The following is a 22,651-nucleotide window of genomic DNA, read 5'->3' on the forward strand; positions in this document are numbered from 1 at the left end:
CCCCTTTCCCCACGTCCACTCAGTTCAAAGCTGAGCTCTGTGTTTGTGTGTGGGCCCGCTAAATGGGCCGTGTGGAAACAGAAGAGCTATGAACTATACCTAAAACTGGTTAATAGGTAATCGCCACAGATGATAGAGACAAGAGAGAGACACAATTTGCGCCCTCATTATGGAAAAGAAAGTAGCGGGAAACCGGCGCGGTAACATTAAAACACCTGCGGCTTATATGTTTAACAAACTTGAGTATCCCCTCAATTTAGCTAACGCGGCTTATAGTCAGGTGCGCCTTGTAGTCCAGAAATTACTGTACACAATATCAATATTTCGCTCAAATATTGTTCACAAACCAGTCTAAATCTGTGATAGTGAGCACGTCTCCTCCCACAAATCAAGATGCTGATTAGACACCATGATTAGTGCACAGTTGTGCCTTAGACTGCCCACAATAAAAGGCCACTCTGAAAGGTGCAGTTTTGTTTTATGAGGGTGGAGGGAGGTTCGGGGGGGGTCTGTGGACTCAAATTACCAGTCAGTCCTCACTGGTTTTGATATTATATGATTTATATCATAAGTAACATGATTTTTTTTAAACAAAACACAAAGCATATTACATACATTTATCTCATATTTTTTGGACAGCTGACTTTATTTTCACCCAAATCTTGATCACCTTTGAACCTGCTCATTCAAGATCACTGTCAGCCAAAAGATCCCAAAATGCTGCAACAAAGTGCTCTAATCCAAATTAGTTGAATTCAATTCAAATTTTTTATTCCAGCCTTTAAAAAATAAATGAAAAGGGACATGAAGAAGCGAAACTTGTGGTATCTGCCTCTGAAGAGCATTATCTAGTGCTAAATATATATTTATATTTTTCCATTAATTGAGCTTTTATGCATTTTTTGAAAATACAAATGGGCTGAGATGATTTAGTTTAATAATCCAGATTGTTCCACAAACTGACACCTTGAGTTGAATTCAAAAACAGATGGGAAATAAATTACTCTAATTAACAACTATCCAGCTGAAAGTGTTACAAAGGCGTTCCTAAAGCTTTAGGACTCCAGTGAACCACAGTGAGATCCATTATCCACAAATGGAGAACGAATAGAATGGTGGTGAACGTTCTCAGAAATGGCTAACCTACAGAAATGACCCCAGCACAGTGACGACTCATCCAGGGGGTCACAACGAAACATCTAAAAAACTGCAAGCCTGCCTTGCCTGAGATAACGTCTGAGTTCATAACTCAATAGTAAGGAAGAGATTCGGCAAAAATTACATCCATGGCAGGGTTCCAAGGCAAAAACCTTACTTTTGTAAAAACAAAAATAAAGGAAAACAAAACATCAGAATGAATCCCAAGACTACTGGAAGAATATTATATGGACTGACGAGATAAAGAACATCATACCAACTGTCAAACATGGCAGTGGGATGTGTGATGGTCTGGGCCTGCTCCATTCCTCCAGGACCTGGATGGCTTTGTGTGATTGATGGAACCATGAGCTCTAAGTCACCAAAAACAGAGAATAAGGCTACGTTCACACTGCAGGCCTTAATGCTCAATTCCGATTTTTTGGGTGAACTCAGATTTTTTTGAATAAGCGTTCACATTACCTATTATTTGCGACCTCAATCTGGTCTGCTGTGTTATGCATCCCCAAAGTGACCCGCATGCGCAGAAGAAGATACTCACAACGCTGTGTATGCGGAAGTAAATACGTACGGTACAGTGTGTCGGGCACAGACTTTTATAAGTCCGTTGTCGGGGCTCATATTTTCTCCATCTCATATCTATAGAGGAGTGATGCGGGAGGAGGTATAAATAATATTTTGTGAAAATGATGACATAATAAATGAGCCGTCTGCGTGGCTAAATGACCAATATCACCACCACAAATGCCAACTTTATAGGCTACTTCATGTTTTAAGTAGGATTAAATTAAAGTCAAATATAAAGCAACAACTGTTACTCGAAACAACTTTGCCGATTCACGTACGTCTCCCGCTGGAGCGGAGCGCATATTGGACTTATGATGACGTTGAGTTTGGATATATGCGACCTGGCCGTTCAGACTGCGGTCGCATTGCAAAAATTTGAATACGTATCCGATCTAGGACCACATATGAAAGTGACCCAGGTCGGATATGAAAAAATCGGAATTGAGCCGTTCAGACTGAAAAAAGTCAGATACAGGTCATATTTGGGCAAAAAAATCCGATCTGGGTCGCATTTGCCTGCATTGTGAACGGAGCCTAAGAAGCCCCTGCAATGCATACAAAGAGGTGCCAACCTATAGAAATTCACTTCCAAAGCAATTTATCTTAATTTATTAATTTCCATATTTTAAAAACATTATGTCAAGAACATTACAGCAGTTAGTGTATATATATAGTACAATTGCATTACTGATTGCATTACCGACTTGGACCCTGTACACTAACCACACTAAAATCAATGCATTGCAATTGCACACATTAATATTAATGCTTCAAAGAATATATCACAAAACTATTAATATATTTACGTGTTACTTGATTGCGTGTTGAATTGCTGTTCTGTCAGCTTTCAGACGCTGTGGCATGTGCACTGAATGCACAGATAACATGCTTGCTCAACATTCACCTGTCAATCAAATACATTGAACTCAGTGCCAGACGCTAGCTAGCTAGCTAGCTAGCTCACAGGCATGCAAGGGCTGCACAGTACTGTACAGGGAGTCCTTGAGTTACAAATGAGTTCCGTTTATACACTTGGGATTTAACTCGAATTTCGACTTAAGTCGGATTTCACGGTTAAAGTCGATATTTACATCAAAATACTTTGTACGGTAATAAAAAAAAAACATTCAAGCCACCCGAAAGATGCCGGAACCAATATTTCATGTTTCCGCATGAGCATTCATTTCTGACTGACGGCAAGCCGTCTGATGGCGAGCCGACCTGCTCGATGGACGCCCGTTGCTGGAGGTAAGAACAACACAACTTTAAATAACTTTAAAATGGAGTGATTACTGTGGGAAATTAACGAAAAAGAAGGTGCTATGGATGAGCCACGGGCGCAAAGTCGGAACGTTGTAGGTTGCGTACGTTACTCGAGGACTCCCTGTATATCAAAAATATATTGTCATTGTGATAATTGTACAGGCAATACGCGTATCACAAAGATGTGCAATAAATTAATACTTATGGTTAGGGATGGGCGAGTACACTGATACCAGGTATCGGTATCAGGCCGATGCCAGGCCTTTTTTGAAGATATCCGTACTTGCGACATTGCGTATCTCTAGTGGCATTAAAAGTACTAGTGATATTGGTACTTGGTATCAGTATCAATATCAGGGACTCCTCAAGAGTTGAGTACCCGTACAGGAATCGGTCTGAAATAAAAGTATTAATCAAACATCCCTGCTTGCAAGCATCCCAGCTGCAGTTGTCAGGAGACCAGAGAAAGGATCAAGACACGAAACAGACTTACAAAACCAGAATCTTTCATCAACCCCAGAAACATCTAAATTCCAACAAATTAGGGAGACCTCAAGAGACCAGAGGAAAGACTAAAGAAAGGAAGGAAGGAAGGGTAGATGAAGCACAGTAAGATCCACAAACACCAGCCTCCACTGATTCAACAACCAGTGGGAGAAGTAAATTCTGTTTGAATTTCAATAGATGCTGGTGTGGTGGATCTGGCATGCATGAGCACCTCCACCAAAGAGGGGAGCCGTCGACCTCGGCCCAACAAGGCAAGCACAGCCCCCCAGGCCTAGGCAGCGCCAGGGCACAACCCCACGGGGGCCACCGGCCGGAGAGCAAATCCAGTTGTTTTTCATCATGATGGTCTTTTGAGCTATGCTTTGTCTGATCCATCACCTAAAACCTTTGCCATGAGTAACCCTGCCAGGGCCATAAAGCCCCAGATAAGTTAGCTCCTAGAATCATTGTGACACACTCCACCACGATAAGGTCATGACTTATGGAGGGGTATTATTTTAATAATTGATTGAAATCTGAGAATATTTACTTTTGAAGGCTAAAATTCTGAAGATTTGGACAAGTTCAACATAGACGGTTTCTCTAAACAGTGATTCCATTATCATAAATAACCATCCTTTCATTTGATAATTAATTTGTTCTTTATTAATCAATGCATCTCTAGTACAAATGAACTGCCAATCGTGCTGGATGGCCACTAACAGAATGATGGCACTCAGTTCTTACAGTATACGTATAGTGGAAGGAAGGCTGACTCATGCCTGAAAGCTCAAGTGCATACTTGGGTTTGGTATCAGCCAAAGCCCAAAAATCCAGACGGCTGTAATAGATGGTGAAATAGACTTAAACCCTGCATCTCTGCAATTCAGTACTATATTTTTCTTGTTGCACGTTTTCGGCACTTACCTTTAAACATATTTAATATGTTTAGAAACAAGTCACTGAAATCACTTTACAGGTTCTTTAAATAGAGTACATCGCCCTCAGTTTATGCTTTGTGCACCAAACCTAATAACAATCTCAAACCTTTTGGTGACTTCTGAGTGACAACAAGCAGAAATCAGCATCTCTGTCTGTGTGTCACGTCTGTAATAATGGGTTTGGTTGGCAGCAGGTGTCCTAGAGCCTTTCAAAGAATCTGCTGCTGAAGCTCAAGCGGGAATCCAACCTGTCAAATTATAGTGGGATCCCGCTTCACTTCACCCTCCATCTGCCTGCCGTCTAGTTCTTCACTGACGTGCCTTTTTCTACATTTTATCACTTGGAGATACAAAAAAATAGATACAGTATATTTTTTTAAGATGTATTTTTTGTGTTTTTCTCTTTACTGCATTACTAAATATTGCATTATCTTCTAATTATTAATGACGAATTGGACAGAATTTTGTTTTTGCAAACCTTTCGGTGGTAGAAATTAAAAATGTGTGTGCGTGTGTGCTGGCATGTGTGTGATTGGCTACAATAAAGGCACATTTTCTCCAAGGGACATAGTTTAGTTAAGTTTGCCATGGTATTGTTCAGTATGTTAAAGGTTGATCTGGGTTGTAACTAGACTTGTGTCCAATTTGGTAATATAAGTGAATGCTACAAAATATCGTTTTAACAGGTAAATGTTATACCCTACATAGTTTAGTGTGGTCACATCATATACAATAAAAACACGTTCTCCACCATAATTAACTCATTCAAACCCAAAAATTTATAAATATGTTTTTAATACTTTGTCCTTCACTCCCAAAAATTTAGTTATACGTTTTTTATGTTTGTTTTTTTAAATGCTAGAGCGTGCAGAAGGGTTTGATGCAGCTTCTGACATGAAGAGGTCGCTTAAAGCAATGGTAGTTATTACAAAATACGGCCAGCAGGTGGCAGCAGAGTTTAAGAGATCAGCCAGGGCCATGTTGCAACAAGCTCTTTTCCCCAGTGTTTTCAACAGGTCTGTGAATAATGATGAAACTTAGCTATATTCTAATGCTAATTGCTGCAAAACTGAAACGGATACAAATATACTTTTTTCCTTATGAAAGAAAACACTCTCTTTTGGTAGAATGTTGTTGATATTTCTATAGCAATAGGACAGTGGACCTTGCAAAATCAGTCCAAAAAATCCAATTAAACAGCCCGGAGGGAGGTGGGTTGCTTCAGTGAAAATGGCTGGGAGTGAATGAGTTAATCATATTTTTGTACTGTAAAAGAAAAAAAATGCATCAAATTGTTATTTTCAATTGTAACACTGAAGTGACAGCTTCTCTGTTGACCAAACAATGAACAGCTGCTGCCTGGACAATTTTCCAGACAATTAAAATGTGATGAAAAAATAAATCAATATTCTGTCATGCAACTCTGACTTGACAAATAGCGAAAGTAAAAACAGTGCTTTTGTTGCTTATTGTACGGCAGTACCTGGGTAAATTATTAGCCACCTGTCCATTACATCTACAGCAACTGAAAATGAGACTGAAATTATTACGGTAAGTCAGTGTCAGAATGGGCCGAGCTCACAATCTTTGTAGTTGATCTCAAATGTATTAAATTGCTTTGATGTCAGGGTCTCTATATGGACCAGTCACAGTCTTTCACATCAAAGTCATATAACGTTTCTATTTATGTGTATTATCCGGCTATGCGGAATACCACATATCCAAACCTGGGAAACAGGTTAAGCGGGCTTTCAGTATATGCCACAGTACAGTACAAGACACTCTTTGTGGTTGGTGTCTTCGGACAAAAGTTTATTCCTACCGCTTTTGTGAAATTAGCTTTCCTCAACTTTCCCAACCTTTTGTTACCCCGTCCCATCTTTTTCAGAAAGTGTTGCAGTCATCAAATTCAAAAGGAGAGAATATGTGCAAAAAACCAACCCCCCAAAAAATATTAATACGATGTTCATCATCAGTTTTAACATTAAAATATCTTGTCTTTGTAGTGTATTCAAATGAATAAAAGTTGAAAGGCATTGGCAATTTATTGCAGTGTTCTTTTGCTAGTTTACAGTTTTGTTATTGTGGCTTCACTCCATCGCAGGGTTTTTATTTGTGAACATAACTTCATCTAGTTTTTTTTAAATCCATTTTTGCTTGCTTGTTTGTGTGCTTACATTTTGCCCTTACCACAGATGAGCATTTGACAGAGGCACAGGATGCTGCTGATTTTTAAAATAAAACTTCTTCCACACCCTGATCTGATGATCAGTAACATACATTTTTGTTCCCACCAATTGGCACTCAACATTTGCGGGAATAGCTCTTCTTCTTTCTGCCCCAAACTCTTCCTGGGTCGAAAGATGGTGAAAGATGGTAGTAGGGATATGTCGTCATAATGTAAAAGATCAGAAAAGAGCCAATTCTCTAGTATCTGTCACTCTTTACAATTGTAGATACACAGCAGTAAAATCAGTAATAAGACAGGTTTGTGTTGTTTTTTCTTCTTTAAGAATTGATAAGCGGTTCAGAGAACGGAAGGGTGAATGGATGTGTAGCAACATACCGTAGCTTGTAAAGTAACAGGGCTGAATTTTATTAAGTGTCCCACCTACAGGTATCATGAGACAAAGAAAAGTTGCTGGCATTCCGAAGTTTGGAAGGAGTGTTATTTGTTGCTGACGTATGAAACTGATTTAGAGGTCATTGGTTTCACTGCAAAAATATTAATTGTGCTGAATGAGTTTTTGTAGCATTGGAAAATCACTATATGGGAATATTAAAAAGCTTATGACTTGTAATTTTGATCTACTGGTAGGTGCTTTTCAGACTTTTTTTCTTCTTCTTTTTTTTACAATATGAAAGGGGATGGTAGCAGGTTTAAAGGTATGAGGACAGAGAAGTCTTAGCAGCATTAGAGTTGGCTGTCATCTATAGATCATAATGGCTACTTTTGGCTGTCTTCCATATTACTGTCAGCTCTACTTTGATCATCTTCTGGAATTTGTGAGCAAACACTCGAGTTCAAACTGCTATCTGATCAGCTCATATAGATGCTATATTTGTACTAGACTGCCCTCTTGTGGTACAGTGGGTACTGCTATTCAGCTGAAATCACCTTCTTGATGATTGTGGCCCTGCTACAAGATGAAGACACACGAGCTAATGGAGCAATACACTGCCAGGTATTTTGTACTGTTTCTTACTTAAAATCAGAGAAGTAATTAGGATTTTTTTTGTGTCACCAGCATGACATACTAAATTTCACAGTGACTAAAAACAATACACTAATAATTTATTGCAATGCTATTTTATTATATCTACCTACAATTCTGGACACTCATTCTTGGATATTTTTTTTATTAGTCTAATTGTTTTTTATCCATATTCTATTGATGTGTATAGATTACTAGACTTATCCAAAGTGCTATAAAAAGACTAAATGTCTTCTGTAAAAAAACAAGTAATGAAAAGGTTAACATACTAGAATTTAGAAATTATTCCCTAAAATACAATGTTGAGGTTCAATTGTGGTTTACAAAAGAGGCATCATGACTTTAAAAAAAAATCACAAGCCTCAGGAGTTCCAATAAACACACACACACACACACACACACACACACACACACACACACACACACACACACACACACACACACACACACACACACACACACACACACACACACACACACACACACACACACACACACACACACACACACACACACACACACACACACACAACGCATGCACGCACGCACGTTACACAAACAAAATTTGTGTGATATCTGCTATTATGACCTTAAAATATTAGTTTACAGTGTTTGATCTTGTGTCCCAGTAACAACAACAACAAAATGCTATTTGTTTACAGTGTTTCACCACCAGTATTTTTAGTTTTTTATTGAGGTTTTAGGAATTCACTGTTATTTCCATCCATCCATCCATCCTCTGAACTGCTTTGGAACCTATCCCAGCGGTCTTTGGGCAGTAGTTTTAATATGGAAAACTGCTTTATTACCTTATAGGCAAAGTGTTCCATGTAATGAATCCCTTCAGCTTAGTATTTTGCTGTAGTAATTTATTTTTGTCAGCAACTAAGGTGTTTTTGTTGACCTAACGCTTATATGCACCAATGCTACAGATTCCCAGTATTGTTTTCCGCTTATATGATGTGTATAAGATTAACCTGATTCGGATGATACAATAGGGCGTACCTTCAGAAGAAGTTTGATGGAAGACACTTTTTACTATTTCACACAATTCTTATAGCTCAGTGACTCCACCTTCAAATCATCTCAGCTCAGAGTTGAATTGAGTGTTGGGTGTGCAGAAGAGGGGAATGATCCAATCTAATCAATTAAAACAATGCCCTCTTTTTAATTTTCCACAAGTTACTAGTTGCACAATATATTGTGCCCTATTTTTGTGCCCAGCGGAAGTCTAGATAGAATAGGGAAGTCTAGATAGAATAGGGTATTTTGCACCGTTGTGGGACGGAACACAGCCAATGGCCAATCTAAGTGGCTCCCATCATTACCATCAAAATCACTGTGGTGGAAGTGTACACAGTCCTTGACAGTAACCCCACCTACCAATAGCTGCACAGTCTGCTTTCTATCATCAAATTGCCAGATGCGCTGAGGGCCTGGCAGCTGTGTCCACTGCAACGCCAAACAAGTGCAACACAGTCCCAAACACGGTAGACTAAAACTGCTCCGTCATGAAAATGACAATATACCCGTTTTTTTCACGTCAAATGCACGGGTGCCTGTCTATGAGAATAGAGCTGTTTTTCGTTTTACAATGTAAACACTGTTCCCAGATGTAGTAATGCAACATGGAAAAAAATATGTCTATTTATTAGGGATGTAACGATAATAGCAATATCGTGATATTGTGAAATTAAAACTGCCACAAGATCGTCGTCGTCATGTCACGATATTAATGTGTTAGGGCAGGCTGATTTCCATTTGTGCAGTTTGAGTACCCTCTGGTGGCTAGTTTTTTAGTGCAGTTTAATTTTCATAAGGCATGTTTTGGCCCTTCTATATTTAAAAACCATGCTAATCGCCAGATGAAGTGAACGTAATATGCTTGTGAACCAAGTCAATATGTGGAGGAACTCAATATTAAGTGTTATAAGAGATTGTAGGTTTACATGCATTGATGTTATGTATGAAAGCACAATATTGTGCTTTTTTTGATATGAGCTCATTTTTTTGGCAGTAGTGTGACCTTTTTTTTAATATAGCCAAACTCCCAACAATATCCTGATAATTATCGTATTGTGAGCTTCATATCGTGATAATATCGTATCGTAATCAGAGGTGGGTAGAGTAGCCAAAACATTTACTTCAGTAAAAGTAGCGTTATTTGAAAATAATATTACTCAAGTAAAAGTAAAAAGTATTCCCTAAAAAGAATACTCAAGTACTGAGTAACTGCTTGAACATAAAGTCAGATTTATTTAAAAAAAACCAATATCTGACAGACAAATTACAAACATAAAATTGTTTGCAAATGCTGGCATCTTCAAATGTTAGTGGAAAGTGATCTCCGTATGGTGTGTAAGAGGAGAGGACGCAGAAGACAACACAAGGTAAGTGTGTGCATGTAGCAATTACGCGTTAGCTTACAACGATCAAACTTTTTATTCTGCAACTGAAGTGTCATAGCAAATTGTTTGATGCTGAAATGCGAATAAAGCCCCGTTGAATAAGCAACACTGTGCCCGGTTCCTTCTTCTGTATTTATTTCACATTACGGAGATGAGCTGCGTTATCAGCCGCGACCCAAATCAATTGAGGTTGACATATATATATATATACATATATACATATATATATATATATACATATATACATATATATATATATATATACATATATACATATATATATATATACATATATATATATAGAGAGAGAGAGAGACAGACAGAGAGAGGAGACAGAGAGAGACAGAGAGAGAGAGAGAGAGAGAGAGAGAGAGTTACACTTCTACTGAGCCATAACGAAGCCACCACACAGTTCACACCCTTCTAAACACTTGTTAACCTAGTAAAATAGCAACACAAATGTTGTGTTCCCAATAACAAGGTGTTGCACACGTTTTAAGAATCTGCGAAGTAGCGAGGGAGCACTGACACTAGGGGGTGTCAGGCGATTACTATTTGTAATCGTAATTAATCACATGACTTCAATAGTTAACTCGCAACTAATCGCTAATTTTATATCTGTTCTAAATGTACCATAAAATGTACAATAAAAAAAAAATCCAAAGTTTTCACACTGTTGTTAAAGGTGCATTGTGCCATTTTAAAAGATAATGTTAAAATCTTTTCTAAATCATGCATGCTTCACCAATGTCCAGATGAGTACGAAGAGCACTGACAGTTTTTTACTCTGACTGCACATATCAGCTATTATCTTCCCTTTATAGTAGAGTGTGCGGACCCTGCACACTCCACAGTTTCTTTGGGGAGGGAAGGGGCGGAGTTTTTCTTACCTCAATTGAAGTCATGTCTTTGTTTGTCAACTGTGGCTGTCGCTTTAAGATCGTGCACGTACTTGCATGCGCACCATGGATGAGCCTGACACGGATGCTGCAGTTACGCTTTATGCCAGAGGTGGCAGTCGTGAGTAAAAAAGTGACAAACTGCACAAAAAGCCTTTAACATTAAGTGGGGAAAAAGTTAAACTAATTGAAATATGGCTGCATCTTTGATACAGTAATTTCCTAATAATTCATAAAATTGAGTGAATATTTAAAAAAATGTACTGAACTGTAAAAAGTGAGTGTGATATTGATTTGTGTTGTCATTTTTCTGCCACTAGATGGCATAATTGCATTTGTAAGATGTTGGTGACAGCTCAGTGTATTTTTCTTTTCATATTAAGAGCTATCTATTTTTTAGCATGAAGTAACTTGTGAAATCCTGAAAACATTTTTAAAATTGTAAAATACAACTTGACCCCAGTCTCCACAAATATATACAGTATTATTTAGTTTATTACTGCTCAATTTTGACGTGGACGTGTCTGCTGCGTTGCGACTGGAATTCCCCCAGTATAGGCTTTCCAAGTAAGGGGGGGCGGTCATTAATCGTGCGTAAAAAAAATTAGTGATGTTAAAGGAACTTTAAATGAACTCAAAATTAACGCACTCATTTTGACACCACTATACATATACAGTAGGCTTATGTATATACTGCTTAGCCTGTAGTGAGTGTGGAAAAAGAGTTGCTGAAATAGTACTCTTGTCAATTTGTGGGCGGTTTGGCTGACATAGTCACCGAGCAAATAGCCTATATGCGCAATGCAGCTCTTCGTACCTTTTGGCTAAGTTTTGGCCTAGTGTTTCAAACTGTTTAGTTTAACGGTCATGACTTGTAAGTGGCTCTGGATCATTATCAAGCCTCGTGTTGAGTCACAGGTGTTTTGTGAGCTCACAAAACACAGCCCCTGTTCAGTTTCACATTAAAATAAATGGAGGATATCCATCAGTCTGTAAATGTTATATTGTAAATTGAATGTATACATTGTGTAATAGTGCAGATTGTATGGGCAGTGGCTTAATGTAATTTATCTAGAGATGGATGGTGAATGTCTTTGTAAAGCTTCTGATGTGTTTCTTACACTGTAAGCAGAGGTCCTTGACATGCTCATACAACCGGAGTACAAGTGTGTGTGGGTGTGTTTGGATGAGAACAGGTGCAGTGTGGTCTGTTCCTGTTTATCTTGAAGCTCTTTGTCTGAAAAGCAGAAAGGTTTGTCTTATGTGTGTTTGGGGGAAGGGAGCTTTAACAAAAGAAAATACCCTGTGTTACTCTGATGCTTAGGGAAATGCTAAAAAACAAGACAAGAATCAACTCGTTTGTGCTTATTTTGAATCACAAGCGGTACTACATGAAATGTGTACATTATTGGCATGTCTGTCAGAAGCAGGGAAGTCTGATTGAGAGATAAACAAGTCATTAATTGACAATGGCGTGTTTAAACACACTGAACATATTTTCTTTGACAAATCAAGTGATTATTTTATTAATTCAGATTAAACTTTTCATGTGTTATACATTTGATACTTGCCTCTTATTCTCTTCAAATGCATTGATGCAAATATTTGTGCAAACAACAAACCACCTTTTTGAAACTATATTTTACATGTTATGATTTACATTGAATTTGTTGTTTTCTCCTTCACAATAGGATTAGTTACTGGGATGTATGTATGTGAAAAGTAAGAAATGTTGCTTTTTCCCAAACAAATCATCCTTTAAAATATAGAAGCAATGATTTTTGCACTAAACAGTTGCAATTGCCACTTTCTGTGGTGTCTTCATATTTATTGCTTTTATTTCGACAAAACAGACACATGACAGCCAATCAGCAGCTGTCCTCACTCCTGCCTACTTCAAGGTTAAAGGCAACATAGCTGATTATGCAGTTTATCCACATTGGAGGAAGGGTGCTTAAAGGTCAAGGGTGACATATGGCAGCTCAGGTTTGATTTCCTAATAGTATCGACAACTAAGTTTGACAATCAGGCTGAAAATATGTAAGGTTCTTTTCACTCGACAAATAGTTGTTTCTATTCAAGTAAGCCCTGCTTGTTTGCAATTTGGGTTTTCTATTTACATTGATAAGTCTTTACAAACGTATGTTAAACTTGAATGAAAATGTTTAAGGTTGCCCAACTCTTAAGTGGTGGTAAAGTGTAAATAATCTTTAGGTTCAAGTGCATATCCAATTACATTAGGTCTTAAGATATGCTTCTGATGTAGTGACATATTGTAGCAAGCATTTTGGTATTAATGCAACATAAACAGGGAGGAAGAGAGATGGGCTTTGATCACCCAAACATATTCCCTTCATATTTTGACTTGTGCACCAACCTGATCAATACCAGCTCCCCTCTCTTGTAAAATATCTTGCGCTCTATAGCTCATATTTGCTTCTTTTTTTTCTCTAGCAGGCACATGAAATATCTCTCTTATGCGTTTGAATGTGAAAAGCTTCTTAAACGGTATGTGATTTAGTGTGGCCCAGCCATTAGCATTCACTTTGGGGGGGGAGGGTTTTGCTGAGCTGCTGAGAAAGTGAGCATGTGGTATTAGTTGGGAGGAGCAGTGTGGAAAGGGTCAGGCAGTAGACAGGCCGGAGGATCCGGAAAGTCTTGTCCGCGACAGTGGGCGGGTAGTTGCAGCTAGAGGGGAGACTCGAGGGCATGTCAAGGTGGGCTTGTACACTTTTTATAAAACACTGGATGACTATGCACCCCTGGTCAGACCACTGGAGGGGATGAAGGAAGAATATCTACTGATTGGAAAGAGAAACCAATCAGTGTTCACTTAAGGACAATTCACACAGCCACAAAATGTCCCACATTATATGCAAGTAAACAGTAAATGTGCTTACCTGCCTGGTAAATAACATGATAGCCATGTATTATTATTAGGGGTGTCAGGTGATATTATTATATATTATATATTTTTAAATCGTAATTAATCGCATGACTAGATGGCACAATTGCATTTGTAAGACATTGACAGCTCAGTGTATTTTTCTTTTCATATTAAAAGCTATCTAATCTTTAACATGAACTAACTTGTGAAATTCTGCACATTTTTTTTATTGTAAAATACAACTTGACCCCAGTCTCCACAAATATATGCATTATTGTTAATTTTATTACTGCTCAATTTTGACGCGGACAGGTCTGCTGTTTTGTGACTGGAATTCCCTCAGTACAGTCTTTCCACGTTAGTTATTAATCGTGCGTTAAAAAAAAATTGTGGCATTAAAGGAACTTTAAATAAACTCAAAATTAATGGACAAATTTTGATACCCCTACTTATTATTATTATTATTATCATTATTGTTGTTGTTGTTATTATTTTGCACATTTATGTTGATCTACTGCAGATACCATTTATGTGTCTGCAGATGTCATTTGTATAGTCACCGGTCTTTTATTCGTACCAAATATCAGAGGTGGGCACTTCCATCAATCGTTAATTCCCATCAATGACGATGCCCATCTTTCTGAAAGTGCACAATGATGCAAAGCCTCAAAAAAAATGCACGGACTTAGCACCGACTGAAGCAGGTTTACGTCCGTCGATCTTGGTGAGTACAGATGGTCCTTCTCATTCTCTGTATTTTATTTACGATGTTTTGAGGTAAAGCTTTCGCCCAAAATGCGGAAGCATTCGGCGAAAGGTGGGCATCGTTATTGACAGAAATTGACAATTGATGGAAGTGGCCCGCCTCTGCCAAATATCAAACTGCTTTTAGCTAAATGAATCCTCTCATAGAAAATTTGATTTTACATTTGTTTGTACCTGCTTGATTATTCTGAGCTTGGGATCACTGACTACGTTCACATGCAGCCAATATTTGGGTTACGGTCGGTTACATGCGTAAGCGGACAGAGTTACTCCCGCATACAGATCCTGGTCAAAACCGTGACACACGGACACGTCATTACGCAGATAGATGTCATTTTTACTTTTTTATGGTCAATAAAATACATTACATTTAAATGTGGTTTTGTCCTGTGTCACAATGTTATGCACATTTTGTTAATCACTGCTTGTGTATTTGTGGTGGGTTGCGCGCCATACACACTGACTTAATATACACGCATATATGTGTGTATATAATATATACACATAATGTATATACAAACAGTGGCATTTTCACCGTAGAGGCAGAAAATAATGTGAATAGAAGAAAATCAATAAAAGTAAGGCTCACAGCGAGTGGCAATGTAAGATGGCTGCAGCACATACAAGTAGTTCAGATCAAGATTCCTCGCAAATACAACATGTGCAAAACACAGAGCAAGGTTCTGTTGAAAGGAAGTACCCTCTATAAAGAAAAAAAAAAGAAGAAAAAAGAAAAAAAAAAAGAAAAAAAAAAAGAAAAAAAAAAGAAAAAAAGAAAGGAAGTACCCTGATTACATTATATTAGAGATAGACTGCTATGTTTTTTTTAGGGTCGATACTGATGTTGATTATTAGTAGTCAAGGAGGTCGATAGCCGATATTTGAAGCCGATATAAATTTTCAGTTAAAAATGGGGAAAAATATTAGTGTCAATTAAAAAAAAAAATACAAATGCCAATCTTGACTTTGTTGTAATGTCTTAGAGCATTAATGCTTATTGAACAATTTTCAGACTTTCCAAATGTATTATTTTTTTTTAATCTTAGACAATATACTTCATTTTAAATTTCTAAAAGAAAGCGCTCCCAAAGGTTATCAGTACGTCTTAAAAAGTTAAATGGAAAATGGAAACACATTTTTTGTTTTTATGTCGAACAAAAACAAAAGATTCAGAAGGTTCCCACGGTCAGCAGCATCTCTTATAAAGTTACGGTAACTGAAAATTTAAAGAGTCCCCTGAGTTAAAAATGGTTTAAGCTTTACTTTTTATCGGCTGTCACATTTTGAAAAAAGGCCGATACCGATATTCGTCAAAATGCCCAATATCGTTGCCAATAAACAGCCAGGTCGATTATCGGTCTATCCCTACATTATATGACCAAATATTCGGGTTAGAAAAGGGGTAACCCAATGTTTTTTGTGCGCGTTTCCATAGTCTTTCAAATCCTGAATATTGCCAATATGCGGGTTTTGAATGGGTTATTGACAGGGTGTAAATGTAGTCAGTAAATCCATTTCGTCAATCAGCCTACCATAAGCCGTGTAGGTCAGATGGCTATGGCTGTCTCGGGTAAAGTACATAGTGTCCAACTGCTATTGCACTCAAAGATGGTGAGAACACCAGTGGAAGGGTGCCAATACTTGGCATGGTACGGATTGATGGAAAACAAAACGAATTGCATAACGCGCCAACTCAACTGAACCACTTGATGGAAATGTGTTGGCTTTTTCGCCACCTTGTTAGTTATGAAACCAGAGCACGGACCTTTTCCCGTGGTAAACAAAACGCTTATTTGTTAATTAGTTAATGTTGGTGTGTTTTGTCAGCTTGAACCTGTGTTTATGCTTGGACATGCACTTTGGTCCTCTGCACAACTGCTAGAGGCATGGATGAGGGGAGGGGAGGCTAATTTGGAGAAAAAAAGGGCGGGGGTGAAGGGGTTGTATTGTAGGACGGCAGTGAAAATAGGACTATCAGTTCCACTCAGATAACCCCTAGCTGTCATTGGACCTCAAGCCAAGCCGCGACCTCAGGGCTTGAACTCTGTGGTCATGTGACCAGGCAGTAAAGTGACCAGTGGTGTTACTTGGCTCCGGCTGTGGTCAGAGAGGAGCAGGCTGTCGAGGAAAGAGGTTGCTGGGGTAGAGAACAGAGGGGAAGGGGGGAAAAAAGAAGCTATGAAGCAGTTCTTCAGCAGACTCCATGTTTGAATGGGTTCCAGGCAACCTGGGAGAAGCATGAAATGGATACATGGGAAGGTAAGTGAGGCTATCATTCAATCATTTCTTAGAGAAGGCCAAGATTTTACACAAGCGTTTGATGTGTGACTGACAAATATATGTGAAAGTGAGGAGTCTATTTTTGGTGACCAGCATGGTTTTTATTGCCACAAAGTTCTACTGAAGGCTTTTCTGTAACTAGGCGTTTCTTAAATGGTAACAAAGCTCAGTCATTTTCATTTATATGCAAATATTGATACATACTGCACTATGTAGTTAGTCTTTTTTTCTTCTACCAGATTATTTGAGGTTTTTAGGCCAAATCCAGAAAAATAGAGAAATTTCAGCTTTTCAGTGCTTGTATTGATAAATGTCTTCAACAGATTTGTGTGATGGTGATTTAGTGGGTATTAAGATGTGATGGTGAATTTAACAGTCTGTTGGTTTTGATGTGTGGCTGCAGGATTGCACAGTCAGCATTTTTGATGTTACTGTACTTGGTAATATAATCTTAGTCATTAAGATTAGTCTTGCTCATGCTTCTTCCCCACTTCAGGAGTTTTCAAGTCAAACGCCCCCCCCCCCCTTTCAAGATTACAGTCTTGCCTAAAACCACTTTTGACAATTTTCTTTTAGACTTGTTTTTATTTATTTAACTATTTGAGTTGAATTGAGCAGATTATTTTTAATGAACTAGTAAAATATAGAAACCATTTTTTTTACCCGACTTCATACACAGAGATAAAAACCTTCAAGGCCACCCTTTCACCCCACTCATGCACCATATGAAATATGTAATGTTAGATGACATAACCCACATTGTGAATAAAACAAACAAACAGTTGGTTTCCATCTATTTCTGATTTTTCATTTCACTGAAATTTTTTTCAAATATTATCAGAAAACTAAACTCGCACACAAATCCAGTCCTCTATTTTTTATATTGTCCTCCAAACTTCTGGTGTAGCATGTGGAGGAACCATTCTACTGTATTCGTCCCCTCCCCCATCTTAATCCTTCAGCTAGCAGCCATGTCGGTTGTGTTCCAACTAAGACAGGGTTGATGCTACACTTCAACACATTGCATCACATTTTAAATCTATTTTTGCGGGTCTTGCGGGTTGAGAATTTGTTGATGTTTAGGAATGAAATGAAAAGATGGGAGAGAAAGTGCTCATGGAAGGTTGTTTATATGATGCAGATACAGGCGACAGGAGTAGAAGATCAATAGTAAGGGTGGGGGAGGTCAGGGACTCTGTAATACTCAACTATAAATAGCAGATGACAGAAGCTGCTCATTCACACGACTTACTCATTTTCCTTATTTCACTGAAACTGATCCATTATTTGGCCCACTGCCTTGTCAAACCAAACCATCAAGTCAATCATGTTGCAGACCTTTGTCTTTCAAGGGTGTGTTATTTCAACTGGACTCAACCCTTCCCCCAGTGCACACTCACACGCACGCACACACACGCACACACGCTGATTAATTTCCAATATGCCTTATCACTTCATTCCCTACAAGTATGCACACATTTTGGAGTTAATTGCAGTAGTGGGAACATTGTTTTAGTGTTTATGCTTTTGGCACTAAGGTTGATAGTATAAAAATCCCACCCATAATGTGTAAATGGAGATGTTGCCTTCACCTATGACATTTAGGTAGATTTTAATCAATTACATTGTAAGACTCACCTCGTCCCGTATGACGGTATGTGCTGGGTGACTCAACCCAAAATTAGATAAGACTGTCGGAATTGTATGATAGTGTGAGTATAGTGTAAAACATAAATTAAGGCATTCAATAAAAATGCAGTAGGTTTTGCTTGGTTACACACATTAATTTATTTATTTATTGCTTATGTCAACATCATTTAGGCTGCTGTTTTGCTCCCAAACTTTCAAACAAGTACATTAATTAATTAATTAAAACATACTGCGAACGAGTATGGAGAGCTCTGATTCCATGTCTTGCATGGTCAGATTTTCATATTTGCATTCATTTGGTTGGTTGTTTGACTATTTTTGAAATAATTGTGTGCACTTATCAGCAGCTTTTTGTATTAATTGGTGTTCAAAAATGTGGTACTAATTGCTAGGTTTGAAGACAGAAACAAATTCTTCAGTCGTTGTAGATTATTCAAAATGTAGAGCAAGATGCAAACAAAGCGGAGACTGATTCCTTACATTATTTAACCTTTTTGCGTGTGGCTGCATTTACATATAATTAATATTATGGAGCCCCCGCTGGGTGTAGTATTATACTTAATGCTAATTATTTAGCCTTTAAGCCTGGGTGTATATTATCAAGACGACTATGTCAACAGGTCACAATTGTTTCTTTGGAAGTGCCCAATCTACAACTGCATGCACATAACTTAGAAGATTAACATCACAGTGTGGCTTGCCAGGAATTCGGGATCTTAGTCCCAGAGGGTTTTAAGATGCCTTTAACCTCTGTGAATGTGTTTGATGTGTGTCATGTACATACCAGTCATAGTCAAAAAGTTTTCTACACCCCCGCCCTTGCTCATCCACAGTTTGTAGAGATTAGCAAAGGAGAAGAACAGACTTGATATCTGGAAAAATAGGAAATGAGTAGGCTTGGAAGGAGGGGGTGTGGCTCAAGCGGAAAAGTACAGCAGATTCCTCCAACCCCCGCTCCCTGTCTCAGCTGAGCACGATTGTGATGGAAAGCACAAAACAAAACCTGAAGAGAGAAACCCTTTAGCAGCAGGCCTTGTTGCTCTGCCAGCCCCTCAAAAGGCTGCTTTACACTATGCACCAGCCTTTGTGTGCTCATGGTGTGGACAATAGAGAGATTTGGCCACCATACTTGTGTCTTCTCAGCATGATGAAGCTTGGAGAGGCTCGAGGCTAGAGAAAACTTGCAGGCTCCTTCACGTATGAGAGCTAAAGATGCATCAGCAATGTCTTTCTTTATTTCTTTCTTTTTTGCCTGTTAGCTTCCAATGATTTTACATTCTCAGCCATGCTGCTTTTAAATGCACCACTCCTGAACTACCTAAAAGAAAACAAATGGTCTACATGACAAGTGAAGTAAGGTCTCATTCTGTCATCAGGATTACAGCGAGCTGAAAATTTGTGAACAGTTGGAAATGAAAAGGGTGCTGTTGGTTTAAGTCTTTGACATCACCTTTAAATGCTCAACTTCCGTTTTCTGGTTAGTGTTAAAATTTGGAATGAAACCCAGGCTGACCCCTACGAAACAATGCAGCCTTTAATGGGTGTTGAGGGTGGTCCCTCAATCTCTCTCTCTCTCTCTCTCTCTCTCTCTCTCTCTCTCTGTATATGTGTGTATGTGTATATATATATATATATATATATATATATATATATTATTTTTTTTGTCATGCTAAACTGTCCACTGGTGCTTCACCACAGCCTCCCCAATGTTGTTTAGGTAAATCTTGAGTGTACTGTATCTTTTTTTTCTTTCCTTTTTTTCTTTTTCATGGTGCCGTTTACTGTGATTAGGTACCCTGGTCTAGGGGCTGAAAAACACCCACAAAGTGTTAGGTTCCCACCACCAGGTTTGACAGTGGGGATGGTGTTCTTCAGGTTGAAGGCATACCACTTTTCATCTCTAAGTAAATTATACATCATTGTGGTTAAAATAATGAAATTTGTCTCATATAAAACCAGAAATCTTCAACTTTGTCCAGATGACCATTTGCAAAGGTCAAGTACTTTTTCTGGAGAAGTTGTGTTTTCCCTAGTGTGTGACCATTAGGGATGGGTACCTTTCACATTTGAACTGGTTCTGTTTCAATTCTCGGCACCTGGGAATCGATACCGGTACTCAATGGTACCATTTATTTTGTACTCTCTATCATTCTATTTTTATTTTATTTTTTTAAATTGTACTTATTTATTTATTTATTTGGGTGGTAATAAATGTTCATCAGCGTTTGTTTAACAGTAAAAGTAAAACATTTTTAAATCAATTTAACAATTACTTTTCAATATAAAAAAACTTGACATTTTTTTTTAAACTAAAACAAATTGTAATAGGATTAGCAAAAATAAAGGTATAACATTTTACAATTACTGAAGTATAATTCATACAAATAAATTAAGATTACAAAAAACAAAGTGAAGCAAATTTCTGTGCATTGGACAACACAAGGAACAAAGTTAATCAGCAAATATATAAATTAATTTGCGCTGATTTTTAAGTTCGAACCTGGTTGGACTCAAATATAGCACACAAAAAAAAAAGACAATTGGAAGAGGATGTGACATGAACAAAGAGTATAGTTAGGTTCAAATTAATTATTTGAATATACCTGACGTGGTCTGTATTGCTGCTCGCTACATTTTGGCCACAAGCTTTCGATATTTACCTGTAGTATATCCAAATGACAATGCATATTTACTGTAATGATGATATAGCCGTGTAGCTTCCAGCATGATTCGTTTCGGTGGGGGAAGACGGACCTCTCGGTTTTGGTGCCGATGTACTATACCTGTAAGGCGGGCGACATGCCCGGCTCCCCATACAGCGAGAGAGGACGCCGCCGCCATCTTCCTCTCAGCTAGTGATGCTACATCTAACACTGAAACTCCAAAGCATGCTTCGAACTCAATTGGCGAACAGTTTGGACTATTTGAAATAGTTTGTAACTTTGGATTTGCCCATAGACTTGCAAATGCAAATGCAAATAATATATCAACAATGCTAGGAACATATACTTTCACTTTTAACTAGAGATGTTCAATACCACTTTTTTTTAGACCGATACCGATACTCAAATCTTCAGTACTCCAGTAGATCAAATCAAATCATAATTCCATAATGGCCGTTAGCGCAGCCGTTTTGGCATGATAGAAAACGCATCTGCCACTTTTAGTAAATGGCAAACGCCACGTGTTACCACACTCAAAATGTGGGGGAAATAATCTGTTTTGTTAATTTGTGCTACGGTTTAATAGATATTACACAGTTTAATTTAATAACTGACCAACACCATAAAGAAGACTTTTTACGGAATAAATGACGGCGGCCGTTGCCGATTTAGCAACTGCTAAGTCGCACTCAGCTAGTCACGTCTACAAACGCCCCCCCCCCCCCCCCCTCCCTTTCTTTCTCCAAGGAAGAATATGAAAAACCTGACTGAGTGATATCTAAATTATGGCAATATACTTGACAACACCATACTCATTTTAATAGCACAAAATTAGAATAGGAAATAAGTCTAAAATAAACAGGGCCGTGTTTGCAAACAAACAAAAATGTCCAATAATTACATCTGCTAATAAAAAGGAAACGAAAAGTAATAGTTTTAATTTGTTTTGTGGGTGGCGGCACAGTGGTTGACTGGTTAGCACATCCGCCTCCCAGTACAGAGGACGTGAGATCGAGTCCGGCGTTTGGCTTTCCTGGGTGGAGTTTCTATGTTCTCGCCGTGCCAGAGTGTCGGTTTCCTCCGGGTACTCCGGTTTCCTCCCACATTCCAAAGACATGCAGTCGTAGGTTAATTGAACACTCTAAATTGTCCCTATTGTGCATGGCCATACACAGCGTTCCGGCTCGGATGAGAGGGGCGCGGCAACCACACTGGGAGGGAGAGGCGGGGTTTTACTGAATCGAGCGTTTCACTTCCGCATTAGAAAAATAGCCAGCAAAATACCTAATATTTCATAGAAAATTACATCGCCATGGTGTCAAAGGTAAGATTTCATCATTATATGCCTATGTAACTGTGGAGGGGCTTAAAATTCCGTGATGTAAAGTCAGGGCTCTTTGTACTCATCTGGGCATTAGTGAAGCATGCATGATGTAGAAAATGTTTTAATATTACCTTTTTGAACTTCA

The 22,651-nt window shown here is 38.3% G+C and overlaps 1 protein-coding gene across 2 annotated transcripts in view; it reads left to right on the top strand.

Annotated features, from left to right (window-relative positions):
- The window catches only part of nr6a1a (nuclear receptor subfamily 6, group A, member 1a), a 130,431-nt gene that overhangs the window by 74,213 nt on the left and 33,567 nt on the right, over positions 1-22,651 (top strand). Inside the window, exon 1 of one of the 2 annotated variants that reach the window (XM_086076938.1) lies at positions 16,736-16,848. The exons of the other annotated variant lie outside the window; for it this stretch is intronic. Within the exon in view, the coding sequence (XP_085933064.1) occupies positions 16,833-16,848 (16 nt within the window). The 5' untranslated portion in view covers positions 16,736-16,832. Of the gene's footprint in view, positions 1-16,735; positions 16,849-22,651 lie in introns of those variants that run through there. 2 annotated transcript variants of the gene reach the window in all.

This window comes from Leptonotus elevatus, chromosome 5 (genome assembly GCF_054856555.1).
Source record: "Leptonotus elevatus isolate MCC_2025b chromosome 5, RoL_Lele_1.0, whole genome shotgun sequence".
In the NCBI taxonomy this organism is placed as follows: domain Eukaryota; kingdom Metazoa; phylum Chordata; class Actinopteri; order Syngnathiformes; family Syngnathidae; genus Leptonotus; species Leptonotus elevatus.